Raw genomic sequence first — 27,390 nt, 5'->3', positions numbered from 1 at the left:
TTTTGTAGATATCCATATGGATTGAAATTCTACACTTCACTTAGGATTTCACTTGTGATACCTTATCAGAGAAGTCTTTACGTATCACTCTGAATACAAAAGTACCCCTTCTATAACCATCACTATCTCCAATCTACCAATTTTTTACAGTATAATTTTGACTTCTTTTTTTACTTTATTTTCTGCCTCTTTTCACTAGAATATAAGCTTCAGCTTCATGAAAGCAGGGACAGTATATTTTTTGTTCTCACTTTATTGCTGTATCTTCAGCACCCAAAAAAGAATGCCCACCTCAATAAATATTTGTTGGATTTAATTGAATTAGTGAAAGCATTTGCATGCTTGTTTTTCACCTTCTCAGATGAATTTTAACACTGTTTTATTTTTGAATATCAGTTGCTGGGTAAACAGGATAGATATTAAAGGTTCCATTTTTATTTTATCATCAACTAATAAGTTAATGGTTAAGTGTTACTTAACTTTATCTCCTTGTTTTAGAAGGTATAACTTAGTTATCAAGGAAGGTAGTCTAATAAGAGTCTTTCTTATATTTTTTTAAGATTTATTTATTATTTGAGGGAGAGCGAGAGCATGAGCAGGGGATGGGAGAGGGGCAGAGAGAGAGGGAGAAGCAGATTCTCCCCTAAGCAGTAAGCCCAACATGGGGCTCGATCCCAGGATCCTGAGATCATGACCTGAGCCAAAGGCAATCACCCAACCAACTGAACCACCGAGGCACCCCTAGTAAGAGGTTTCTTTATTCATGTCATTTAAACTATTTTATGAACAACTTTTGAGATCCTTTTTTGTTTGTTTGTTTTATTTTGCCAAAATATGAGTTTGAAGGATATGGAGGTTTTCTCGGGTATTCAATATTTTTGGGTGTTGTTATTTTAAAAAATTGAGTCAAAGTGGTTCAAACATTTAGGAAATATGCTTACTAATGTAACTGGAAGTCTAGTGACAGGTGGCTTATCAGTCATATTCCTGGCGGGAAACAGACATCATGCCCAAACCTGGTTATTGTAAAGAGTTTAACGCAAAGTTCTTTAAAGAGTTGTGAGCATTTTTAAGGGAAATCAGCAAAGTTTGCAGAGGTGAGAGAAGTGAGTGTTTATCATAACTCAAAAAGAAAGTTATTGTAGTTCTAGGAGAAGTTGTACCTGATAGAGAGTTATCTTTAGTAAAAAAAAAAAAAAAAAAAAAAAAGTCTGTTGGCCTGAAGGGGTAAAGCCAGGGCCTCCCCAACTTCGTTTTCTTCCTGTCCTTTAATTTCCTACTGGTGTCTTCACTAGCCAAACCCAGTGGTAAGCTAGTAGCCAAAGGAGCCTCCCAAGCTCAGAAATAGGATGGGGAAGGCTGGGGACTAGATCAGTGTGGCTGATAAAACATGTCCATAAAGTTGGGCTTTAGGGTTTGGTTGTCTGGGTCTCAATTATGTCATCAAGGACCCAGGGTTTTTCTGTATGCCTCCTCTGCCACATATTTCATGATTTTATTTGCTGCTATAGCTACTGTCTTTTCAGAAGAAGATTGCCAGGTCACCTTAGTGCATTAGACTTTCACATCCAGGTGGGGGCGTAGGCAGAAAAACTTCTTTCTCCCACTTTTGAAAAACATCCTTCCCTCCAATTTGATTGCTCCGGTTAAGTCTTGACCTACTTTGAATTATTTATTGCCATGAATATTTTGATGAATCACTGTGTACCTGTCTCACCCAAGCAACAGCAACAGTAGCAACACATAAGTGATTCATATTGGATTAGGCCATTTGTTGCTCAGTTTTGGTATCTTGGAAGGAGTGAAATGGATGTTGATGATCAACTACTTTACAATGCACCTCTACTAATTAAATTAATTTCCCATAATTTACTTAATAATATGTTATCTATAGATATAGATATAGATATAGATATAGATATAGATAGAATGGTTTCTGCAATAAAAAAGAACATTACTGGTGGTCTATTCCATTGTGGCCTGTTCTAAATGTGGGAAAGACCTCTGTTTTTACTGAATAGCAACTTCTTATAACATCAATTGCTCGAGTTTGATTTAGTTACTTCTGGAGTGGACATTAAAATATAATTGTTTTTTCCTAGCTTCTGAAATTCTGTTTCCAAATATGTTCCATCACAATTCATATAGCATTCATCGTACAGATTATATCTTATATAGTCATTACATAAAAGTAATGTCATAAAGTTTAAATTTCAGAGCATGCATTTTATAGATTTCTAACAATTACAGAGAACACTTTTTAAAATAGCTTTACTGGAGAAAGCAAATATCAAAATAAGGATTTTAAAGCAGTCATTCAAACTAAACACCCTAAAACAGAGTTGGCTATCTTCTTTTCTCTTAATCTGTGATTTGTCTTATCTGTTCTATTCTTATTCTGTTCTTGAATTTGCCATAAATTCAGTTCAACATCTGCTAAGGAATTATGGCAGGACCAGAGAGAAAAAAAGATGAATAAGATAGTATCTTCTTTATATTGAAAGAAAGATATGTGAATAATTAACAGTAATGCAAAGCGGAAGGAAGAAGTAATACAGTAAAGGTAACATGCTGTTGAAGGGAGCTTTCATTTTCTGCCTGGCAGGATTTCTGAATAGGCCAATAAAAAAAACCCACACATTTAGAAAGATATTTCCTAAAGATAAATTTTAGAATAAAAACTATTAACCGAGTGCTATGAAAAAAAAAAAAAAAAAACCTGACATTTTTTTTTTTAAGTAATGTGGATGGAAGGCTTCATGTGGTACTTCCAGCATGTCTTTTTTATAACAGAGCAAAGTTAAAAACTTGTTTCCAAATTATGAATTTTTTCATCAAATGAATATGTTAATAATGGCCAATCTGATTTTATATTGCTTTAGTGTTCTTTATAAACACATGACAATTTTATAGAGTAAAATCTGATCTCTGAAAATGTTTATCTAGGAAGAGGATGTGACTGCTCTATTTCATAGTTTTAAGCATAAAAGTGGAATTTACCAGATGATGTTCTCGGAATCATTATTACTGGATAAAAATATATGATAAGCTGTGTGAAATTATAGCTACTGAAGAAGGGGCTAAAGCTTTATATAACCACTGATCTCTTGTTTTAATTTTATTCACCTATCTATGAATAAAATGTTTTAGAATTTAAAAGTTCTTTCTATAAAAGTTTCTTTAAAGTGAGGCTCAAGCTTTGGTTTTTCTCTTTCCTTAAAGATAATTTGCTTTGTCTCCCATTTCCCCCACCTTAATAATTATACTACTTGTTAGGATCATTTTTTCCAGTTTTTAATGAAATTTTCACATAAAGTTATATTCCTAGGCTTGGTTTGAATTTTGTAGGACTCTTGCTTATCTACTAGCCACTGGTGTTTCATCAAACATAACAAGTGTATTAATTAAAAAAATCATTGCTAGCCTTATTATATACTTCAAAGTAATTAATAGCCACCTATTCAGTAAAACCGTTTCTTAATCACCCTTTTACAAATTTGTTATCCACTCTGTTTTTTTATACACTAATATTTAATTTGTTATATATTTTACTTTTTTATGTTATTGTATATCCCTGTCTACTCCTCCTTTAGAATTTAAGTTCTGTGAGGCAAGGCTTTTTCAGTTTTGTTAACTGTTCTTTCTACAGTGCCAAGGAGAGTCAAATTTGATAATGTATTTATATTTAACCTTGTATATACAAAATCTTATCACTTCAACATATACTCAATTTAAAAATTATAAAAGATATTTTGCATTATTTTTTATTTCATATCTTCAAAATCCAGTATATACATACTTATAACACTTACCACTTAGGACTAGCCACATTTCAGGTGCTCAGAAGCAACACATGACTAGTGGCTACTAACTATATTGAACAATGTAGCTTTAAATTTTCGGTTGAAATTTGGAAGGTTTGTCATTTATCTAAATACATTGGTAGTAGGCTATGTATTGGTGATGGCAGTTGAACATCTTGATGGGAGTGAGTGTTTAGTATTGAGATATTGTTATATAAAGCTGTGGAAATGTAAAATATCATCTAGGGTGAGTGATTTTATGGAAAAAAGAAGCCATATAAATAAATTTTAGCAGTTTCCATCTTTTAAGCAAAGGGCACTGGGAATAATCTGAAGGTCATGAAGCTGAAGGAGGGTGAGATTTGTTTCTCATATACCATGGTAGGTTGAAGGTCTTTGCTGAATAAGATGCATTGTATTTGTCCATGTGCAACTCATTTGTGGTTCAGTGGAATGGTGGAATAAATTTATTTGCTCATTGGTTTGGATCTCATGAAAGCACTTCTCTTTCCTGGTATCGTGTGTCTGTGCGTGTGCCTGCATGTGTTTGTGAAATTGTGGTAATTTTATTCCATTTTAATTTCCTTTGAGATCTCTTCTGTAGTTAATTTATACAAAAATGGGTTGAAACCATTTTTATTTGTAAGTTATATTTCTTCAGTTTGCATTGATAGTGGCATTATTTAACCTGTTCTGGAAAGGGCTTCAGATAACAAACTGTCACTTAGAAAATTATCTTAAAATAGTATGTCTTGAATATAATTAAATTTTGAATAGCAAAGGAAATATATGATTTTATATTTTATTTAAATTTTTAGGGATGGCATATGAAAAATTCAGTCAGCGATCTTAAAATTTGATATTCTGGATATTTTTAGCTTGAAAATCTTTTCTTTTCTCTCTCTCTCTCTCTTTTTTTTTTTTTTTAGTCATCAAGAGTTCACATAACTAGAGCTGTCCTGGAGCAATTTTTATCCTTTGCAAAATACCTTGATGGTTTATCTCATGGAGCACCTTTGTTAAAGCAGCTTTGTGATCACATTTTATTTAACCCAGCCATTTGGATACATACACCTGCAAAGGTATAAATTTCATTCTAACTCATTTTAGTGTAATGTTAATAAATTATAGCTATGGATCTAAACTATGCAGTAGAAAGCATTTGGATATTGTTTTAGCTTATTTTATAGTCAACCTGAAGCAGTTGTATTACATAGAATCAGCAATCAAAATATTAAATATGTAAGTATTAAAATAAATGAAACTGTAATTTAAACTTGAAATAATAACTACATTATGAAGTTAGTAGTTATTGTTCATATGAATCTGGTACACTGATTATTAAGACTAAGAAAAGAGAAATAATAAATAACTAATTACATAATGATAATTCAGTCATTGTGACTGGAATATGGCTTGTATTGTGAATATGCAGTTTATATCATGATTGTAAATATTATTTGTTTAAAAATAAATATATACATTGTTTTTTAGATGTCAACATAAAATTTTTATTATTTTGCATACCTAAATTTAGTCCTGTTACATTCTAGTGGAAATCAGTAATGAGGGACAGTCTTCATGAATATGAGCTACTTTTTACAGTTTTCCAATTTTCCATATAACTTTGGTTCATTAATATAAGATCTGATATTTATTATTGTTTAGTATGTTGTCGTGCTAAACTCAAACTTTAAGTTTATTCACTTTTTAAACAAGATGTTTCACTTGTTTGACTTGTTCCTCTCTATATACATGGTTAGATTCTGATAACTTTGACAGTGAGTTAAGAAAATTTGGAATTATATAAACTTTTAGGTTATATGACTATGTATATCTTTTCCAAATATGATGTAGCTGACTCAAGTTAGTACTGTTCCTTTGAGCTGCTGAAATGTACTTTGATTAAGGGCTTTAGACTAGCTAACTTTTTAAATAATTTAATCTTTGTTTCAGGTACTGTTGATAGATTAATTCACTTAAATGATTTCACTGTTAATAGCTACATATTGCCTTTATTAAAATAAGTTTTATTAGAATATGTTGGCTACAGATTATTTTCTATTAAAAATGTAAATAATATTTAATAAATAGTTATTTTTAACCTCATAATAAATGGTTCTTTCTTGGCCTTTACTAATTTGCATTTAAATTAGAATATATATTTATAATATAAACACTTGAGGCATTTTAAATTTATTTTAATGCTCTGTTAATATTCTGTATTAGGTTCAGCTTTCCCTATACACTTACTTGTCTGCTGAATTTATTGGAACTGCTACCATTTATACCACCATACGCAGAGTAGGAACAGTATTACAGCTAATGCACACATTAAAATATTACTACTGGGTCATTAATCCTGCTGACAGTAGTGGCATTACTCCTAAAGGATTAGGTAAGTACAACACTACCACTGCATTCATTGTACTATTACTGTTCTATGTGCTGAGAACTATTATAGGCAACTTGTTATAGGCAACTTTGTTATAGGCAAAGGTGCATGCTTATAGAAATATCACCAAACTGTTGTCTTTTCTTATATAGTAGCCTTGAATATTGAGAATTTTTTGTGATAGAGAAATTTATACTTTTACAATATAAAGTATCGTTGGAATAAATGCAGGTAAAAAATAATATTCTGCCTTTTAGTCTGTATGCTTGTTGTGACTCAGGAAAATATATTCATAATATTAAAATCCGATGAAATTGATCATGACCAGTGTATTCTATTATAGTTGTTTCAACACTTTGAGATAGTTCCCTTTCTTTATATTATTTCCCCAGACTTCACCGTTTATTTTAAGTATAGAAGAAACTAATGTAATTCTTCATTGTGTTGTTTAAAGAAATATTGCCAGAATGCCTGGGTGGCTCAGTGGATTGAGTGTCAGACTCTGGTTTCAGCTCAGGTTGTGGTCTTGGGGTCCTGAGATTGGGCCCCAAGTCTGGCTCCCTGCTCAATGCAGAATCTGCTTGGGATTCTCTCCTCCCTGTGTTCCTCTCCCAGCTTGTAGTGTATGTGCGCTCTCTCTCTAAAGTAAGATAAATAAAATCTTAAGATACATATATCTATATCTATATATAGATATAGATATATGTATCTATGCATACATATATTAGGAAAGTTGGCTATATATATAATTATATAAATAAAAATGCATACTTACTCATCATAGAAAATAAAATGATATTAACCCAACCCCAGGAATATAAGTTTGGTGTGTGTTCTTCCACTGTTTTTCATTGTGTTAAATGTGTGGAATATTTAAACTCTTTACAGAGTTAAGATTTCCATGATTCTTTTTCCTGTTTTATTGTTGATTCTACATAATAATCTAAAGGAATGTACCATTTACATGTTTCTAAAATTTTGATTCTAAAAATAATGCAGTGATCTATTCCTTTGTATATATTATTTACTTCCATTATTGATTTAAAATTACTGAGAGTAATTACTGTGTAGTATGTTAGAATGCTTTTCTCAGCATACTAAAAGTAGCATTGAAAATTATTGTTTTATAAAAATCTTGTTAATAAGGGAAAACAACATTTTGCTATTTTGTATTCATTAGCTTATGTTATGTCATTTATTGATAGGACTTTAGAAATTGTGTTATTTGCAATATGGTGTATTATTCTGTCTTTTATGGCTTTTTCTGTTGCTTTTAGTCTTGATAATGCCTAAATTACTGAATGTTCACCCTGAGTTTGAATGTACACTAGCATCCTGTTAATTTTATTTAATCATTTATATGTAATGTAATTGTATATGCATGGGCATGTTTACACATACACATCTGGCCATATCTATATATAACTGTGTTGTCAGTATCACTGTTATTTTGTAGGCTAGGAAACAAAGTTGGTACAAAGTAACAGAACTAAAATTTGAATCACGTCTGTGTGACTCAGAGCCCTTCCCAAACACAACACTCTGATAGTTTTCTCTACCCAGACACATCATATATTCATATATATTCATTTCTGCTTCACGAAACTAATTTCTAATTTACAGAAAGTTGCAAGAGTTACACAAAGAATTATCATAAACCTCAGCATGTTTTCCAATGTTTTATATTTTACCAAAGACTTTTTCATTCTCCATTTTTGTGTAAATATAATCATACATACACATACATGCAGAAATTTTTTTGAATCAATAGAGAATAAATTGTAGATATAATACCTTATTACCTTAAATATTTTACTATTTATTTCCTAAATGGCATAATCTTAAATAACCAAGGGCAACCATTGAAATCAGGTAATTATATTAATATAGTGTTATCTACTCCAAATATTGGATATAAATTTCACCAACTTTTACAATAATATTCTTTCCAGAAAACAAGGTCTTTCTTCTTCTATGAATCCCAGTAGAGGATCATATATTGTATTTAGTTGTCTTATCACTTTAATACTCTTCAATATAGTATAGTTTAAGTATTTCTTTGTCTTCCATTACCTTGATATTTTTGGAGAATACAAATTACTTTTTAGAGTGTCCCTTAATTTGGAATTTCTTGATATTTGTTCATGATGAGCCAGGTTTTTCATTTTTGGCTGGAATCACATAGAAATCATACCGGTTCTCTCACATTGTGTTATTCAAGAGGCACATGACATTGAGTTGTCTTACTCCTGGAGATGTTGACTTTGATCATTTGATTAATATGGTGTCTGGTTGTGTAAAATTACTTCTTTCTCTTCTGGAATAATATTTGATGGCGAAATACATTGACGCTATGAAAATATGTAAATTTCTTCAACAAATTTCTTACTGGTTTTAGTTCATAGGTAGCTCTTGTCATTATTGATCTTTACTATGATTGATACTAAATGACAATAATTTCTAAGACATTTATTAGATTGAATTCTATTATTAGAAAGAACTTGTTTTTTTCTCTTCCATTTATTTTTGTGTTCATTTTATATCAGCATAAATTCCATAGATTTCTATTTTATTCTGAGTATTATATCAATACTTGACACATTGTCTCTGCAAAGGGCCACACAATATTTTAGGCTTAGAGAGCCTTAAGGGCTCTGTTGCAAGTAGTCAACTCTGCCAATATGTTGCAAAAACAACCATAGACAGTACGTAAATGCATAGATATATTTGTTTCAGTGAAACATGAAAAATATTTAGGTTTAATGGATTTAGCCCAGAGACTATTCCCTGGGTTGTGTCATTATTTATTTGATGTTAAAATTGTCCAGATTTGGCTTGAGATCTCACATGAGATCTTGAGTCTTTATAACAAATGTTCATAATTTTTTAGTACTTGCTCTCTGCTACAAGATGTCTGTGATTTATTTTATACTTTCCCATTCCTGGAATCAACCATTTCTCCAAAGAGCCCTGGTTTGTTTTTGATGGATGTGGTTTTTAGAAACCAAGATTTGGGTGTTGGGTGTTCTTATTGTGCTTAATGCTCTTTGAATGGCTTTGCTTCTAGGCATTCTTCATGCATCTAAGAAATACCTCCCTTTCCAATTTGAAACCACATGGTTCAATGTAGCTTCAAGCTTTTAGAGCTTTCTTCCATCAACAGTGAAAAATCTGCTTACATGATCTTAATATATTTCTATATTTGCTTATTCTACTTTATGAAACAATGTTCTTACATGTGCACCGTCACCTTCTCAGCTTTGATGTTGCCAGTCAGCCCTGCCTGGGCAGCAGAGGCCAATGAAACAGGAGATGCTGCCAGAGCCAAGGAGGCAACTAAGTCTGGCAGGACCTTCAAGGTCAGGGTGAAAAGACTGCAGGGGCCAGCAGGGTGGTCAGCAGCAAAGAAACGATTAGGGCTTGGAGGGTGACCAGGACCAGCCAGAATTAGAGGTTAAGAGATTTGGATTTTGGGGGAAAATTGTAAAAAGTAGGAGAAATTATTTATGTAAACACTTGATGATTACACACATATGAATGGATAGTAAGATATTATAATTTTTTTAGAATTATAATTTTTTAAAAAGTAATTCTTTCCCCCAAATCTGACATTTAGTGAATAATTTGAAATTGCCAAAATCTGAAAATTAATGTTTGAATCCTCTGATAGAATTGAAATTATATAGCTATAATACTAACAAATATGATCATAAAATAAATACAACTTTTAAAGAATTCCATAGTATTCCTATCTAACTGCATCAAGCTTATTTAATATAATGAATTTTCTCCCCCTTTTCTTCTTTTTGTTTTCTGTTTTATTCTAGATGGTCCCCGGCCATCACAAAAAGAAATTATATCGCTCCGAGCATTTATGCTACTTTTTCTCAAACAGCTCATACTAAAGGTAAAACAATTTTATATAATTTAGAATTACAATATATTAGGTGAAGAATTTTTGGCATTATTTAAAATCAGTATCATAAAGTTAGAAGTAACTATCTTTAACTTTTGAATAGCTTTTCAAATCCTTAAAGTAAATCTTTAACTGTTGTTAAACTTCACTTTTTGTTAATCCTCTTTGAGATCATGTATTTTAAGGGATATAGGAAATGGACAAGGAACATATGCATAAGCAATGCATATAAAGTTTTAATTCCAGGAAATCGTCTATGTGCCTATTTGAGAAGACTTATATTATGTATTTTATCACAGTAGGATTTTTAAAAGATTAAGATAAAGAAAAATGGTAAATAAAGGTAAAATATACTGCAATTCTATATACCAATTAATTCTATAAAGTTTTGCATTCTTTAAGAATAAATGGCTAGAAAATAGTAATATGAATACAGTTAGATTATCAAAATATACTAACTTTCAATAGTGATGGTCAATTAAATATTAGCAACTTTAAAGGACTAGATGCAGTTTTGCAAATATTTACTTCTTTAAAAGTGAAAATATACAGCCTATGAACTATGATGAAATATTTAAGGATTTTATTAAAACATCACTACTTTTACATTGTTCTTATTTACTTTTAAAATGATCATTTTGATGCCTGCCTGTAAAGTTTTAACTTGAGATTTAAATAATATATATTTTTTAAAAATTAGGATCGAGGGGTCAAAGAAGATGAACTTCAGAGTATATTAAATTACCTACTTACCATGCATGAGGTAGGATGGTCTGGATCTTCTATTTTAATTATTTTATGCAAAGCACTAAAAATATTAACTAAAAAAATATTGGTAATCCTTATTATACAGGATGAAAATATTCATGATGTGTTACAGTTACTAGTGGCTTTGATGTCGGAACACCCAGCCTCAATGATACCAGCATTTGATCAAAGAAATGGAATAAGGTATGATTATAATATTAGTATTACTAGTAGAATTTAATTGAGTACAGTTGTGCTTTCTAGAATAACTCCTAGAAACTTTTGAGTAAATACAGCAAAATCTTATACACAAGAAGGGAATAAATGGAGAAGCTAATATTAATCTTCTAATATTCAGGGCAGCCCAAGTGCCACCTTTGGCCCAGGGTGTGATCCTGGAGACCCAGAATTGAGTGGAGCCTGCTTCTCCCTCTGCCTGTCTCTCTCTCTCTCTCTCTCTCTCTCTCTCTGTTTCTCTCTCTCTCTCATGAATAAATAAAATCTTTACAAAAAAATCTAATATTCAAATTTATGAAGTACATAAATGTGTCTTGGTCTCAAGAAGAGTAATTAAATTGTTGATACTATAGTAAAGACATTTCAAGTAGTGTGAAGAACAATTTTTTTTGTAATAAGACAAGAGAGCATTGTATATTTCAGCAAAAGAGAGCAGAAGATTATTTTATGAATTTTAGGCTCAAGAACTAGATAGTGAAGGTCCACAAGAAGTTGAGATTTTATTTGGTTGGTAATGAAATAAAGTATTTTGAATGGTACTGATTTGCTCAGATTTCCATTTTATTAGATTTACAGTCAGCAGTGGTGGGAAAATGAACTGAAGAAGGATAAAGTTGAGGTAGCACAATAAGTAGAGAGATTATTTTATTCATCAGTATTAGGGATGATGAGTTAGGACAGTAGCAACACAATTAGAACAAGAGGATAAAATGAAGTTTGAAGACTAACTTCAGTTAGAATGATGTAAGTAATTAAGTAGGTGAGTGAAAAATAGTTCTTGTTAGTAATCTTATGAACTTCAACCTATAATTTAGCCCCTTAGGGATTCTCCTTTTGTATTTTTCTGAAGTCTGAATTACTGGAATGAAGAGAAAGAGGAATTCTAAGTTATGTTATGTGCAACGCAATGAACTTCCACCGGTTATAAAAGAATTTGGAAATAATATACCTGCCGACGGGTTTTATTAGTGCTGCCTTTATGTGGCCATTTATATAAACAAATGACAATATTCTAGATTTGAAGGATTCCTTTTCAGATAAGAGAAGCGATTACATCATTTTTATTAGATGTCCTGTTTTAGTTATCACTGTGACCTCTGAGTTTACAATCCATGAAGTTGCTACTTTAGTTGCAGATTTAATTATTAAGAACTACAAATATTTTCTTACTGTGAGATCAAACTATATGAAATTGCTGATACTTAACTGTTCACTAAATAATGTTAGTTTCATATGGTTCAACCTAATCATACAATATAGTAATATTTACTCTTCTTAAATTATATTTAGCTGAACAATTAGTATCCTTAACCTTAGATCTTTGTATCTCCTGTATTTATTATATTAACTCATAAGTTAAGTGAATAAATTCAAAATGTCCTCATCATCCTTGTGGATGGTACCAGCCTTAGATTGGTTAATAAGAAATTCAGATAGAAATTCTGCATTACTTTGACACAGTGAAAATACAACCTTACAAAGGAGAATGGTATTTAGTTAGCTCTTTAGGGTACTGAAATAGTAATTTAAATGTATAATATCAATGGAATGATTAGATACAATGATACCAAGGAGGCAATTGGTCATGATTGACACATGCCAAACATATCCTACTTTTACCAGTGTGTTAAAAACAATAACAGAGATGGAAGATTTTCTACTTCAGTTTTTCCATTTCAAAAAATGTGGAGAATATAGGCTTTGACTAAAGATATAGAAAAAATAAGCTTATTAGAACACTTAAAGATATTCAAGGATAACAGTTATATATAAAATATTTTCTTGGGAAAATTCTGATTAATTGTAATTTATACACAAAGAATGAACTTAATTCTGATGACATGACATTTTAACTGGTTTTAAGAAAAACTATGTGATAACAACAACGTTGAACTGAGCAGCTAAAAATGTGGTATTTTTATATCTGAGAATGTTTGAAGAAGAGTAAGTACTTGTCTCAAGTAATTTAGATCATTTGCTGGCTTAATATAGTAAGCTCAAACAGATGAATTAGGATTCACCTATCTTATTATATTACAGATAAACATTCATTAACTGATTTGTCAGTTAATTTTGCATTCATACTGTATTGCAATCCTGTGTTCGTATCTTACTTTGTTAAGGAACATTTGTCTAGTTGTAAAGAAAATCCTATGTCATGTAGAGGAGTGATGGCCCTAAATGTTTTCATGTTTCAGTTGTTAATCATAATTTCTGTTAGCCCTGGGTGGGTTTTATACTCCTTATCCCTACAATTTAAAGTTATTTCCAGAAAATAGGGATTCTGTGGGAGTTTCTGATTGCATATCTGAGTATAGTCCCATTTTTAGGCTGTGAGCTTTTACTTTGGTTCTCAGGATTATTTTTGCTGTTGAATATTCTTCCTATGATTTCCTGAATATTTTTTCTTATATGTATAGCTTTCCTATTCTCATACCTGTTTTTTTTTTCGTTACTGATCTTGGTCCATAAAAATTCTGAAAATAGGTTTCAATGTAGATACATAATTATTTAGGAATTTGAGCCTTTTGGGAAAAAAATCATCTTCTAAAGGAATAGCTCTAGTGTTTACCTCATTTGAGTAACACACAAATAAGCAATATCAACAATATAGCATTTTCTTTTTTAGTAGCATATACCACTGATAAACATAAAACAGATGTCAGTAACTTTAAGTTATTTGTTCCCTTTAGTTAATATCACTGAAATGATATAAAAATTATACTTGTATCTTCCAATACCAACCTTTTTGTTGATTCTAGATTACTTCTTCTTAAAAACATAAAATGATGCTTTATTTTTTAAAAAGAATTTAGTACAGTAAAGCACATCCTAATTTTATAGTCACCCCTATCACCTTCAGAGAACTATCTTGGGTTCTAGAATTAGTTGCAAAGAATATAGTTGCTATTGTCCTTTACTACCTTATCAAAAAAAATACTTCTGTATTTTGAAAAAGACACAAGATAAAAAATTTTAAATATTTATGAAAATTATAATGGATATAGCCTTGTTCTTATATTTGAAATGACTATATATGTTAGTTTAGATTATGTGTTAGTAGAGACTCTTTTTGCTCCAAGTAACAGGAACACTTCTAAAACCTATTTAAGTAAAAACAGAATAATATGTTTGTTATAGAAATCTTGTTAGGGTAAGAACAAGGATTTGGAAAGCTATAAGGAAAAACTTTACTTTCTCTGCTACTTCCTATGTGGTTGCTTTATTCTACCTTTTGTGTATAGAGTCATTTCTATAAACAAAATAAGACTACCTTATAGTTTGTGTTTTAAATAATTTTCTAGTTCAACAGCCCAAAAGCCCAACTAGATATTGTTTCTCAGATCTCACTCCAAATGCTCAGAAAAAGAAATAATTGCGCAAATATCTATTCCATGGGCCAATTAGCTATAAACAAGAAAAAAAGGTCATCAGGGTCCTGGGGTCCTGGGTGGCTCAGGGGGTTTAGCGCCAGCCTTCGGCCTAGGGCGTGATCCTGGAGTCTCGGGATCAAGTTCCAGGTCAGGCTCCCTGCATGGAGCCTGCTTCTATCTCTGCCTATATGTCTGCCTCTCTCTCTCTCTCTCTCTCTCTGTCTCCCTGCATGGAACCTGCTTCTCTCTCTGCCTGTGTCTCTGCCTCTCTCTCTGCTTCTCTCTCTGTGTCTCTCGTGAATAAATAAATAAAATCTTTAAAAGTAAAAATTAATTAATAAATTCTTAAAAAAAGGTCGTCAAGTAAAAATGACAGGGGCAGTTTCAATAGAAGGGGAAATACAGCCTAACTAAGCATGTATCTTAAAATATATTTTTTTCAATGTACATGGAAGGCAACAGTTATGAGCAACGAATCGCTTTGAACTTTTGAATATTTATTTGAAGGCCACATTTAAAGAAATACTAGTAAAATGTACTAATTTTCCGGTTTCCAAAGAATTTAAAATCCTGAGAGGTACTTTATATTTTTTATTTTTATAATTCATTGTAAAGTATATAGATCTTATAATCTTAATGTTTGTAAGTGCTTAAAAGGTCATTTATTTTTGTATTTTTTAGAGTAATCTACAAATTATTGGCTTCTAAAAGTGAAAGTATTTGGGTTCAAGCTCTGAAGGTTCTGGGATACTTTCTGAAGCACTTAGGTCACAAGTAAGTTGATTTTTTTCATAATTAATTGTGGAAATATCTGTTGAAATTGTATTTTTAGTAGTTTTGTATCTAGTGGAACATGGAATTTGACTTGAATAATCTTACAGCAGAAAATAATAGCTTCCTGTTGTAAAAATTGTAAAAGAGTTTTATAAAAGAAAGTTTTTTAAATAATAGATTATAGAACAAATTCTCAATTTAAGTAATATAGTTTATTTTTATTTGCTGAAAGAAAATATTGTTCATTTTAAGGATATAATAAAATATTTCATCAAATAAAACAAAACACTGATGGATATGATTTAAATTCCTGACAGGGAATACTGTATTATGAGAACTGCTCTTCTGCTTACATGCTAAGTCAGTATTTTATTATTTATATTCTTTCTAACATTGAGGCTTATTATTTTTGTGATTTAGAGATCTTAGAATATTTATTTTTCCCCAAGTCCAGAATTTAGATAGTTTTAAATGTCACTTGCTGTTATAATGAATCCTTTTCATATTATGTTGTCCAGCGAAAAATTATTCTTTTTAAAATTCATTTTCTATACAAATAAGCCCAAGAAAGTATCATTTTTTATTGCTAGATGGGGTTCCTCTCTGAAACCCACTGTTGCCATTTCTTTTTGTTGTTTAAATATACCAGTTGATAACATTGATGAAAACTACACAAGATCCAGATAAGACATCTCTAACTTGCTAAGTAGTTTGGAAGAGAAGATACGATTTTTATTTTGGTACCAAATCAATAGTCAAGACAGAGAGAATAGACATATTACAAATATAGGGATTTGGATTGTAGGAAACCAATTGTACAATCCAAACCTGGATTGTAGGAAAGAATTATGCATATATGAGGAGCCATAAATTGAATAGTTGAACAAATAGTTGATTGAACACTGCGAATGAGAAACAAATAGTTGATTGATCAAATAATTGAACACTGCGAGTGAGAAACACATTTTCTTTTAATATTAAGAGAGAAGGACTACTCATTTAATTTTGGTTAAAAGTAAACAAAATTGGTTAGGAGAAATTAAATCGAGGATTCTATCCCTAGATGCAACCTCTTAAAAATTGTTAAGGAAAAAAATATAGAAATGTGGAAAAGATAAGTATAACCAGCAAATAACACTCACTGGAAAAAATAATGTTAGAGAGTAATAATCGCGATTAGAAATTTTATTGTAAGTTTAAAAAGTAAGAAATGAATTGCTTCTGAGGAAGGACTACTACTAAGTAGAATTTCAAGAAATTGGAAGAAATGGTAGGATAATAGAAATGTTGGATCACAGACTAACAAAACTTGGGAGGAAATTTTCTATTTCTGCTGAAAAATGTTAAACAAAAATGAAATCAGAGGAAACCTCAAGGAAGATAAAACTCTGTGGTAGGCATTGTAAGATACATAGAAGATACAAATGAAGACAGAGCAAATAATATGTGTGGATGGAAATAAAAGAGTTCAGGAGTATCAAAGAGAAAATGATTGATACAGAAAGCACAGAAGTTCCAACAATAAGTCCCAAGTAAGAAAAACAGAACATGGAATTAAACAAATATTTAATGCTATAAATCAGTGAAGTCCTAACATAAGATTTTGCCATCCATAATAAAAAGTCATGCTGCGTGCCAGGGAGAATTTTCCTAGAATGGTCAGCACAAAAATATACTCTTGGATTTAAATGGAAGTCAAGAATTCTTTGTTCACAAGTGTGCAATACGGGGAAATTTGAGTTGGGCTTGAGACTTTTCTACAACATTTTCCATAAAGAAAACATAAAGCAACACCCATAGGATTTTGAATTTATAATTACAGAGATAATTTTGACAAAACTACATGCTTTCAAGATATTAAAAAACTATACAAATAAGACTAACAATAATCCATATAACGGAATCTTTAAAAATCTATACAAGATGGAAGCATAACATGACATATCTCACACCACATATCTGCCATAAAAATAAATGTAAAAGTTTTTTGTAAATCACCTATTTTAAGAAAAAAAAAAACAGTTTACAGTAATAAAACCCAGATCTATATGAGAGAAACATACTAAAATAAAGTGATTTGGAAAGGCTGAAAATTAAAGGATACCTAAAGGGTTATACCACATACATACAAATGAAAAAAGCAGGAATCATGATCTTAGTATTAGACAAATTAGAAGTCAAGCTAAAAAGCAATAAATTAACATAAAGAAGGGATCCCTGGGTGGCGCAGCGGTTTAGCGCCTGCCTTTGGCCCAGGGCGTGATCCTGGAGACCCGGGATCGAATCCCACGTCAGGCTCCCGGTGCATGGAGCCTGCTTCTCCCTCTGCCTGTGTCTCTGCCTCTCTCTCTCTCTCTCTATGACTCATAAATAAAGAAAAATTAAAAAAAAAGAAAACATAAAAAAAATTAACATAAAGAAGGACACATAATATTAAAGGGTGAAACTTTCATGGGAAGGAAATTACAGGAAAAATAATACAATTACTATTAATATAAAACATTAAAACAAATTTAATTTACCTATCTTGAAAAAATCCTGGGGGAAAGCAATATAAATAACAAGGTAAATCTGTTTAATATAGTTTCAAGTCTGTATCATGTTAATAAAGAAAATAACTTCAACGCCATAGAACATTTATGAAAATTTGACATAATATAGTAGACTTCAAGGAAAAAGTCTAAAATGTAAAAACAAATCAGACAAGATTCTCTCATTAACATACAGTAAAATTAGAAAATAGGAACAAAATCAGAAACCAAAGTTTCTTCTACCTAGAAATTTAAAATTTATTAGACAATTTTTGTGTCAAAGAGAAAATGCACACAAATTGCAGATTTTTTTTCAGAATTTTATTTTATTTTATATTTTATTTTATTCTATTTTATATTTTATTTTATTTTATTTATTTTATTTTTGTCATGGTAAGTGTACTCCTTAATCCCATCCCCTACTTTGCCCATCCCCCTCACCTGACTCTCCTCTGTAAACCATCAGTTTATTTGCTATAGTTAGAATCTTAGTTTCTCTCTCTCTTTTTTTCTTTGCTTGTTTGTTTTCTATCTTAAATTCCACATGAGTGAGATCATATGGTATTTGTCTCTCTCTGACTCATTTTGCTTTGCTTCTACTCTCTAGCTACATCCATGTTACTGCAAATAACAAGATTTTATTTTTATGGCTGAACAATATTCCACTGTGTATGTGTGTGTGTGTGTGTGTGTGTGTGTGTGTATACATCTTCTTTATCCATTCATCTGTCAGTGGACCCTTGGGCTGCTTCCATAGCTTGGCTATTGTAAATAATGCTACAATAAACAGGGGGTACATGTATCACTTTGAATTAGTGTTAATGTATTTTTTAGGAAGATATCTAGCACTGCAATTCCTGAATCATAGCATAGTTCTGTTTTTAGTTTTTTGAGGAACTTCCATGCTATTTTCCACAGTGGCTGCACTAGGTTGCATTCTCATCCACAGTGCAAGAAGGTTCCGTTTTCTCCACATTCTCGCCAGAGTTGTTTTTTGTGTTTTTGATTTTAGCCATCTTACAGGTATGAGGTGATAACCTCATTGTAGCTTTGATTTTTGCATTTCTATGATAATGAGTGATATTGAACATCTTTTCATGTGTCTGTTTGCCATCTGTATGTCTTTAGAGAAATGTCTATTTATGGTTTTTACCCATTTTAATTGGGTTATTTTCTTAGGTTGCGTTGTATCAATTCTTTATATATTTTGGATACTAACCCTTTATTGGCTATGTCATTTGCAAATATCTTCTCCCATTCAAAACAAACAAACAAAAGGTTGCCTTTTAGTTTTGTTGATTCTTTCCTTTGTTTTGCAGAAACTTTTTATTTTGACATAGTCCCAGTAGTTTATTTTTGCTTTCATTTCCCTGGCCTTAGGAGACAGATCTAGAAAAATGTTGCTATGGCTGATGTCAGAGAGATGATTGCCTGTGCTTTCTTTTAGGAATTTTATGGCTTCAGGTCTCACATTTAGATCTTTAATCAATTTTGATTTTGTTTTTATATATAGTAAAATAAAGTGGTCCAGTTTCATTCTTTAGCATGTAGCTGTCCAGTTTTTCTAGCACTGTTTATTGAAAAAGGTGTTAGTTTCCCGTTGTATACTCTATCCTCTATTATTGATTACAAAATCAATGTACAGAAATTTGTTGTTTTCCTATACACGCTAATAATGAAGCTGCAGAAAGTGAAATTAAGAAAATAATCCCATTTACAATTGCACCAAAACAATAAAATATCTAGGAATAAATTTAACCACAGAGGTGAAAGACCTGCAGTCTGAAAACTATATAACACTGATAAAAGAAATTCAAGAATATGTAAAATAATGGGAAGACATTCCATGCTCCTGAGTTGGAAGAACAGTATTTTTAAAATGTCCGGAAAAGTAGGAATTAATGATTCAGGACAGAGAAATTCATTTAAAAAGCTAATTTTTTAAAAAAGAGATTTTATTTAATCATGAGGGACACACAGAGAGAGGCAAAGACACAGGCATAGAGAGAAGCAAGCCCCATGAGGGAGCCTGATGTGGCACTCGATCCTGGGACTCCAGGATCACACCCTGGGCCGACAGCAGATGCTCAACCACTGAGCCACCCAGGCATCCCTAATTTTTAAAAATTCATGATATAGATGGATAAAACATAATTAAGCAATTCAAGACAGGCAAAAATATGAATGTAAAAAATAAATTGTAATTTCCATAATTAATATACAAACAGAAAATTAAAAGAATCTTACATGATAGTTTTTGTTGCGCGCGCTGCAGCAACATGATCAGGGTCCTGAGGATAAGGGGATGAGGAAAATAAAAGTAAAGAGATGGAGACAGGAGGGACACAGTGGATGATGTCCAAGCAGTGCCAGCTTTATTCAAGGTTCTACAACATTTTATAGTATGAGCAAAACAAAACTAAGAAAGTGTTTATCTTTAGCATGTTTATGAAACCCTCCAAAGTTCCCCTTTCTCAACATGCAAGACAGACTCACAGGTGCCAGAAGACCTTGGTAAATAGATAAGCTTGTTGCTCCAGATGTGCATACTTCAAAGGAATATTAGATATGGTAAACAGACCAGCAAGGACAGCACAGACCCTTATTTACATTTATGACCAGGTCAGAATAAGTTGTATCTATTGTGTTACATGGGCGATCACGTACAAGTGAGCCCTGAGAACCATTGCTCAAGCCCTTTCTCAAGCGTTTACCAACTGTTCACCCTTTAGGCTCCCGAGCCTTTTGAGTGAATGAGGGACGCAAGTTCGGGCCTGGTTTGGTTCAGTTACTCCAGCTAGTCCGTGGTCGCCCACAAGTTTTGCCCTAGTAGAAAAAGAAGAAAAGGATATGAATAAATGGTCAGTTCATAGAGAAGAACATGCACAGAGTATAGACATTTGCAAAGAGCAGTCCTACTGGTAATAAGGGAAGTATAATCTGAAACTAAAGTAAGACCTCAATATATTAGTTGGTTATGAGGGGAGCAAGCATTCTCACACATTGGTAACTGGAGCATAAATTAGGGTAGTCCCATTTGAAGTGCAGTGTTAATTTTGATCAATATCTGTCAAAATTATAAATACATATACCTTTTAACCCAGGAATTTATGGCTTGTACACATATGAAATGATGGCTCTTCAGAGTTATTCATTGTTTTGTTGTTTATAATCGTAAAAGTTAGGAGAAATTGTAAATTTCTATTAATAGGAGATTTGTTAAATAATGTATGGTTCATTCATTAAATAGAATACCATGCAGTTGTAAAACAAAACTAATAGGTTTTAGTATGTGGATGTCACAAGTACATTGTTGCATGATTAAAAACATAGTATAGATGAGTAGGTACAGGGTGTGATTTTGTATAAAAAGAGGATATAAGTATATAGTAATTCCTATAATATATTAAGAAACTCTAGTATCATATATAAGAAACAAGAGATTAAGAACAGTAGCTCCTAATGGGGAGTTAGTGGAAATGAAGGTGAATGTGAATCAATTTATTTTTTTAACTACGTGAATGTTAACCTATCAAAACAAATTTTCAGTGATAACATTGTTTAGAAAAAAACACAAATACTTAAAAATAACAAACAACTTAAAAATCTTTGATTAAATATTTTGTTGATGGAGTTGGATTGAATAACATCAATGACTAATTAGTTAAAGTGAAGAGTTCTTGATTGATGGAATCATGTAGTTAAAGGACTGAGATAATACTGAAATTGTTTACTTAACTACTTAGTTTCAAAGGGAATTAAGTCCAAATGATTTCTATTCGTATGATTATAAAATTAAGTCTAATAGTAAAATATAATCTTTAAAACAAAGCGTATAATACTTGATGGTGAATAGAGATAATGGTTAGTAAAATACATGTAATTCATTGCCTTTGAGTTGGACTACATAGGTTTGGATCCTGGCTTAGTCACAGATTTTCTGAATGGTATTGTAAACATTCTTGAGCCTCAGTTTTTACCCTTTATAATGAATAAAACCATACTGCTTCCTCACTGAATTTTAAGGATAAATGATAAAATAGATTTAAAATGGTTAATCAAAATATATTACAATGTGATCATTTAAAATGTTAGCAAAAAGGTAATGGGTACAATTTAACATGAAATTCTGGTAAAAATGGAATATATCTTCAGTATGATATTTATCTTAAATATAAAAGTTAAGTATGAAATACTAGTAGCATTCAGATCAGTGAGATAAGTGTTTCTATTATAATAATTACTATCAATTATTCACGATTTGAAACAAAACATAATTATTGGGGAAGAGGAAATAGGTAGTATTTGTAAAGGGTTTGAGTATATATCTAAAAATGTAAGAAAATCATCTCTAAAACTGTTTAGAAATGAAATATCACCAAAACTCAGTGTCTCATTTGTGTATAGAGCAGTTATCTGGCAGGGAATCTGAGATTGGTTCATGGATAAAGGTAAACTGAAGTCTGGTGAGTTGTTCCCTTGTAATGCCTAGGTTTATAATTTCTGTCAGGTGCCTGGAATACAAGTTGTTTGATCCATACACTTTATTTTTTAAAAAAGATTTTATTTATTTATTCATGAGAGACACAGAGAGAAAGGCAGAGACCTAGGCAGAAGGAGAAGCAGGCTCCCTGCAGGGAGTTTGATGTGAGACTCAATCCCAAGACTCTGGGATCTTGACCTGAGCTAAAGGCAGACACTCATCCACTGAGCCATCCAGGTGTTCCCCAGATCTATAAACTTTAATTGTCAGCTGAACTAGAGATAGATTTGATATCTATCATTAAAATTGAGAAGCCTGTTCCAAATGATATATGCATGCAGCAACTTTTCCCCCCTCAGGATGGAACTTGAATCTCCTCTCTTTGAGTGTGAGATGGACTTACTGGCTTGCTTCCAAAGGATAGTAAAACCTAGCAATTACATTCGCTATTGAGTAAGGCTAACATCAAAGGTCATACGTCATGTTGATACCATGTAGTCCTTGATATGATGTGATGGGAAATGACTTCATCTCTGTGGTATTCTTCTAAAACACATAACCCAAGTCTAGTCCAGAGAAGGTACATACATCCCCAAATTGAGTGATATTCTACAAAATACTTAACTAGTACTCTTCAAAACTGTTGAAGGGCATGAAAAACCAGGATTGGGAAACTGCTATAGATGAGAGGAATTTAAGGAGATAATGATGACTAAATGAGAGTTAGTATTCTGGATTGGATCCTGAACAGAAAAAGGACATTAGAGAAAACTGGTAAAATATGAATAAAAATCTATAATTTAGTTAATAATATTGTACCTATTTTGACTTCTTAATTTTGACATATGTATCATGATAAGATATTAACATATGGAGAAGCTGGGTGGATAATATATGAGAACGCTCTGTACTATCTTTTTAACTTTTCTGTAAATCTTATAAATTTCCAAAATAAAAAGCTACATAAACTTGAGAAACCTGGGGTGCCTGGGTGGCTCAGTCAATTAAGCGTCCAACTCTTGATTCTAGCTCAGATCATGATCTCAGGGTCATGAAATTGAGCCCTACATCAGGCTCTGCACTCACTGGGGAGTCGGCTTAGGGTTCTCTCTATCCCTCTGCCCCTCATGTCTCTAAAAAAAAAAAAATGAGAATAACTTGGGTGTATGAAGCCAAACTATTCTTATGTGGAAGTGATCTAGGAAAAAAAAAAAAAAAGGAAGTGATCTATTTACAGTTATTTATTTTCAAAACAGAATCTAACAGTGGTCAGAAAGATTATCAAAATGTCTAAATGGCTGTTCTATAATACAATTATGATAATATTAGCTTGGACAAATATTAAAACATGTTATTTAATGTTCACTGTGGAAAAAAGATTCTCAACAACTATATTTGTCTGATGTCTTAACTTCAAACTTTGTAACTTCTGGGTAAATTCTCCAAGTTATTCAAACGGTAAATGGATCAACTTGCTGTCTATAATGTTGGCTATAGACGTGTTATATATTGACAGTTGTTCGATCTAATGGTTTATTTCTTTTTGGAGTAGTTGAATTAGTCCAGTTTTACTGACAGAATCCGTTGTCTGTAGTGAAGTAGGTTCTGCGAGTATGAGAGTTGGAAAGAAGTTTCCTTTGTATCTATTCTCAACTCTAAGCTTTTTGGCTTTCGTCAGGCAAGTGTTAGTTCCTATGTGTACCTGGGGTAGCAAGAGAGAAAACAAGATAACTGATGAGGGGTTTTCTCTCCCATGGGAATGACAAGCAGCCGAAGAACTGTGTTTGAAGCCTAAGGAAAAGCATAAAAAGCAGCAAATCTTGAGGGATCACTTTACTCTGAAAGATCTCTGCCTCTTATTCTCTCTCCTCTGCACCCCCTCCCTCTTGAGTAATGTTAACATTATCTTCTATGTAAGTGACCACCAAAAGGGCAAGAGGTACCTGAAGTGATGGGATGAATCTTACCTGTCCTTGACCTTGTGGGAGTATGGGAATATTGGAGTACCATAATGCTGGTACTGGTACCAGCTGGAGCTGGTACATAATGCTCCACGACTCACAGCAAGCTAAGTTTTGTACTACAGATCAGTATTCTTAAAAGGTCCTCTGCTGTACAACACCTGTGGGGATCCCATCATGTAAAAATTGCAACAGTGAGATATGACCTCAGCTGTATAAAAATGAAAAATAACAACTCATCCAAGGCCAGTAGCCAGCGACAGGAGATGAGAGAGAATCATCAAACTATATACTCACTGAAGGAGAACTAGTGGTGGAGGCTAGGGTGGAACCTTTGAATTTTATTTTTAAAAAGAACATTTGAGATTCAAGTAGATCACCATAAATGATAATCTGTCTTTTAAGCTCATAATTTGTCTTCTAGTTAGTCCAAATTACTAGACTAGAAGTTCCCAAAGCATGGACCAAATATATAAAGTGAAAGAAAAAGTAAAGATACACAAAATAGGAGACTAAACATGAGTAATAAGAATTCTTGGAGGAGAAAAATAATGAGTATAACAGGATATCCTGAAACACGTTGTAATACTAAAAATGTATAAATTTTGGAAAAAATACAACAAAAATCCTTTTAGATGTATAGCTGAGCACACAAAAGTAGGTAAATTCTCATATGCCAAAAATGAAAAGCTATAGTAGAATAAATAATCCTTAAGAAATACTATAATATTAAATAGTGCAGCTTTCAAAAGTAATCTGAATTAACTTCTGGAAGTGAAAAGGTAGCAATTAGAATTAACAACTCCATGATCATGTTAAACAGATTAGATAAAACTTAAGAATTGGTGGGGTACCTGGGTGACTCACTTGGTTAGGCATCTGACTATCAATCTCAGGGTCTTGATCTCAGGTTTGTGAGTTTGGGCCTCACGTTGGGTGGAGCCCACTTAAAAAAAATAAAAAACAACAAAATAAACTTAAGAATTGGCGAGCTGGAAGATAGAAATGAAACTATGCAGAATGTAGCAACAAGAGACAAAGATGACAAATAAGAGGTTAAAAAATGAAAAAAGAATGAAAGTTTGCATAGAATAAAATACTCAGGAATAAATTCCACCAAGGAAATGAAAGATATATAAACTGAAAACTGAAAAACATTGATGAAAAAATTAAGAAATGGGGGGTGGGAGTGAATGGGTGACGGGCACTGGGGGTTATTCTGTATGTTAGTAAATTGAACACCAATAAAAAATAAATTAAAAAAAAGAAAAAATTAAGAAATAGGTATCCATTCTGTGAAAACAGATTGGAAGAATTAATATTGTTAAAATGCCCATACTACCCAAAGCAATCTACAGATTGAGTACAATCCTTATCAAAATTCCAATGGCATCTTTCACAGAAATACAACAAATAATCCTAAAATTTGTATGCAACCACAAAAGACCTCAAAATACCCAAACCATATCCTCTAATGGAGAAGAGGTCAGTAGTGCTCAGGGCCTGGCACTTCAGGGGCTGTCTCTGGTGTATGCTACATGCTCTCTGTTGTTGTGTCTTGGCTGCTATATCCTTTAGGCTGCTCTGTCCTCTATGCTTTGTCTGCAGAGAATCTCTTGCCTACTGTGGGCATTGTTTAGTCTCTGGCCTAAATGTGGTGAATTTTAACTAGATGTACAGTGTTTTTAACTAGATGTGCGGTGCTCTAACTAGATGTGCAAAATGAGACCTAACACCAACTCTTCCAGAACTGAGGCTCTGCAAAACTCACTGGTTGGGAGACATGATATGGGCAGGTGTTTGTACTGGTCTTCTGGGGGAGAGATCTGCTGCTCTGGGACTGAAGTAAGCTTGACTAAGATTCTAAGGGCCCAAGTGTCCATCAACAGATGAAGGAACAAAGAAGATGTGGTATATTTTTTATATATATATAATGGAATATTATGCAGCCATAAAAAGAATGACATCCTGCCAGTTACAGTGGCATAGATGGAGTTAGACAGTGTCATGCTAAGGAAGGATGTCTGTTGGATAAAGACAAATACCATATGATTTCACTTATATGTGGAATTTAAGAGACAAAACAAATGAGCAAAAGGGAAAAAAGAGAGTCAAACTATATTATAAAGCTATAGTAATCAAATAGTATAGTGCTGTCATAAAAACAGATGTGGATTAATGAAACAGAGTAGAGAATCCAGGAATAAATCCCACATATATGTGGTCGGTTAATTTATGACAGAGGAGCTGAGACTCTACAATGGGGGAAAAGATAGTCTCTCCAGTAAATGGTATTTGACATTACCACCAACAGTGCAGGAGGTGGGAATGTGAAATGGTGCAGCCACTCTGGAAAACTGTGTGGAGGTTCCTCAAAGAGTTAAAAATATACCTGCCCTACGACCCAGCAATTGCACTTCTGGGGATTTACCCCAAAGATATAGATGCAATGAAATGCCGGGACACCTGCACCCCAGTGTTTATAGCTGCAGTGTCCACAATAGCCAAACTGTGGAAGGAGCCTCGGTGTCCATCGAAAGATGAATGGATAAAGAAGATGTGGTTTATGTATACAATGGAATATTACTCAGCCATTAGAAATGACAAATACCCACCATTTGCTTTGACGTAATGGAACTGGAGGGTATTATACTGAGTGAAATAAGTCATTCGGAGAAGGACAAACATTATATGGTCTCATTCATTTGGGGAATATAAATAATAGTGAAAGGGAATAGAGGGGAAGGGAGAAGAAATGGGTAGGAAATATCAGAAAGGGAGACAGAACATGAGGACTCCTAACTCTGGGAAACGAACTAGGGGTGGTGGAAGGGGAGGAGGGCGGGGGGTGGGGGTGGCGGGCACTGAGGAGGGCACTTGACGGGATGAGCATTGGGTGTTATTCTGTATGTTGGCAAATTGAACACCAAAAAAAATAAATTTATTATTAAAAAATAAATTAAAAATAAAAGAAAGAAAAAGTAAATGGTATTTGAAGAACTGGACAGCTGAATGCAAAAGAATGAAATTGGACTTCTATTTTACATTATATACAAAGTCAATTCAAAGTGGATTAAAGACTTGAATGTAGGACTTGAAACTACAACACTCTTAGAAGAAAACATAAGCAGTAAGCTCCTAGACATTGGTCTTGGCAATGAGTTTTTGG

The 27,390-nt window shown here is 32.5% G+C and overlaps 1 protein-coding gene across 11 annotated transcripts in view; it reads left to right on the top strand.

The window, feature by feature from the left end:
• The window catches only part of NBEA (neurobeachin), a 674,158-nt gene that overhangs the window by 144,585 nt on the left and 502,183 nt on the right, over positions 1–27,390 (top strand). For all 11 annotated transcript variants that reach the window (XM_049101416.1, XM_049101413.1, XM_049101412.1 and 8 more), the window contains 6 exons: positions 4,733–4,885; positions 6,033–6,201; positions 10,026–10,105; positions 10,815–10,877; positions 10,968–11,065; positions 15,154–15,246. In XM_049101416.1, the coding sequence (XP_048957373.1) occupies positions 4,733–4,885; positions 6,033–6,201; positions 10,026–10,105; positions 10,815–10,877; positions 10,968–11,065; positions 15,154–15,246 (656 nt within the window). The remainder of the gene's footprint in view (positions 1–4,732; positions 4,886–6,032; positions 6,202–10,025; positions 10,106–10,814; positions 10,878–10,967; positions 11,066–15,153; positions 15,247–27,390) is intronic.

Source organism: Canis lupus, chromosome 25, assembly GCF_003254725.2.
Source record: "Canis lupus dingo isolate Sandy chromosome 25, ASM325472v2, whole genome shotgun sequence".
Taxonomy (NCBI): Eukaryota; Metazoa; Chordata; class Mammalia; order Carnivora; family Canidae; genus Canis; species Canis lupus.
The sequence above is the reverse complement of the archived record's forward strand: the minus strand, read 5'-3'. Positions and strand labels throughout refer to the sequence as shown.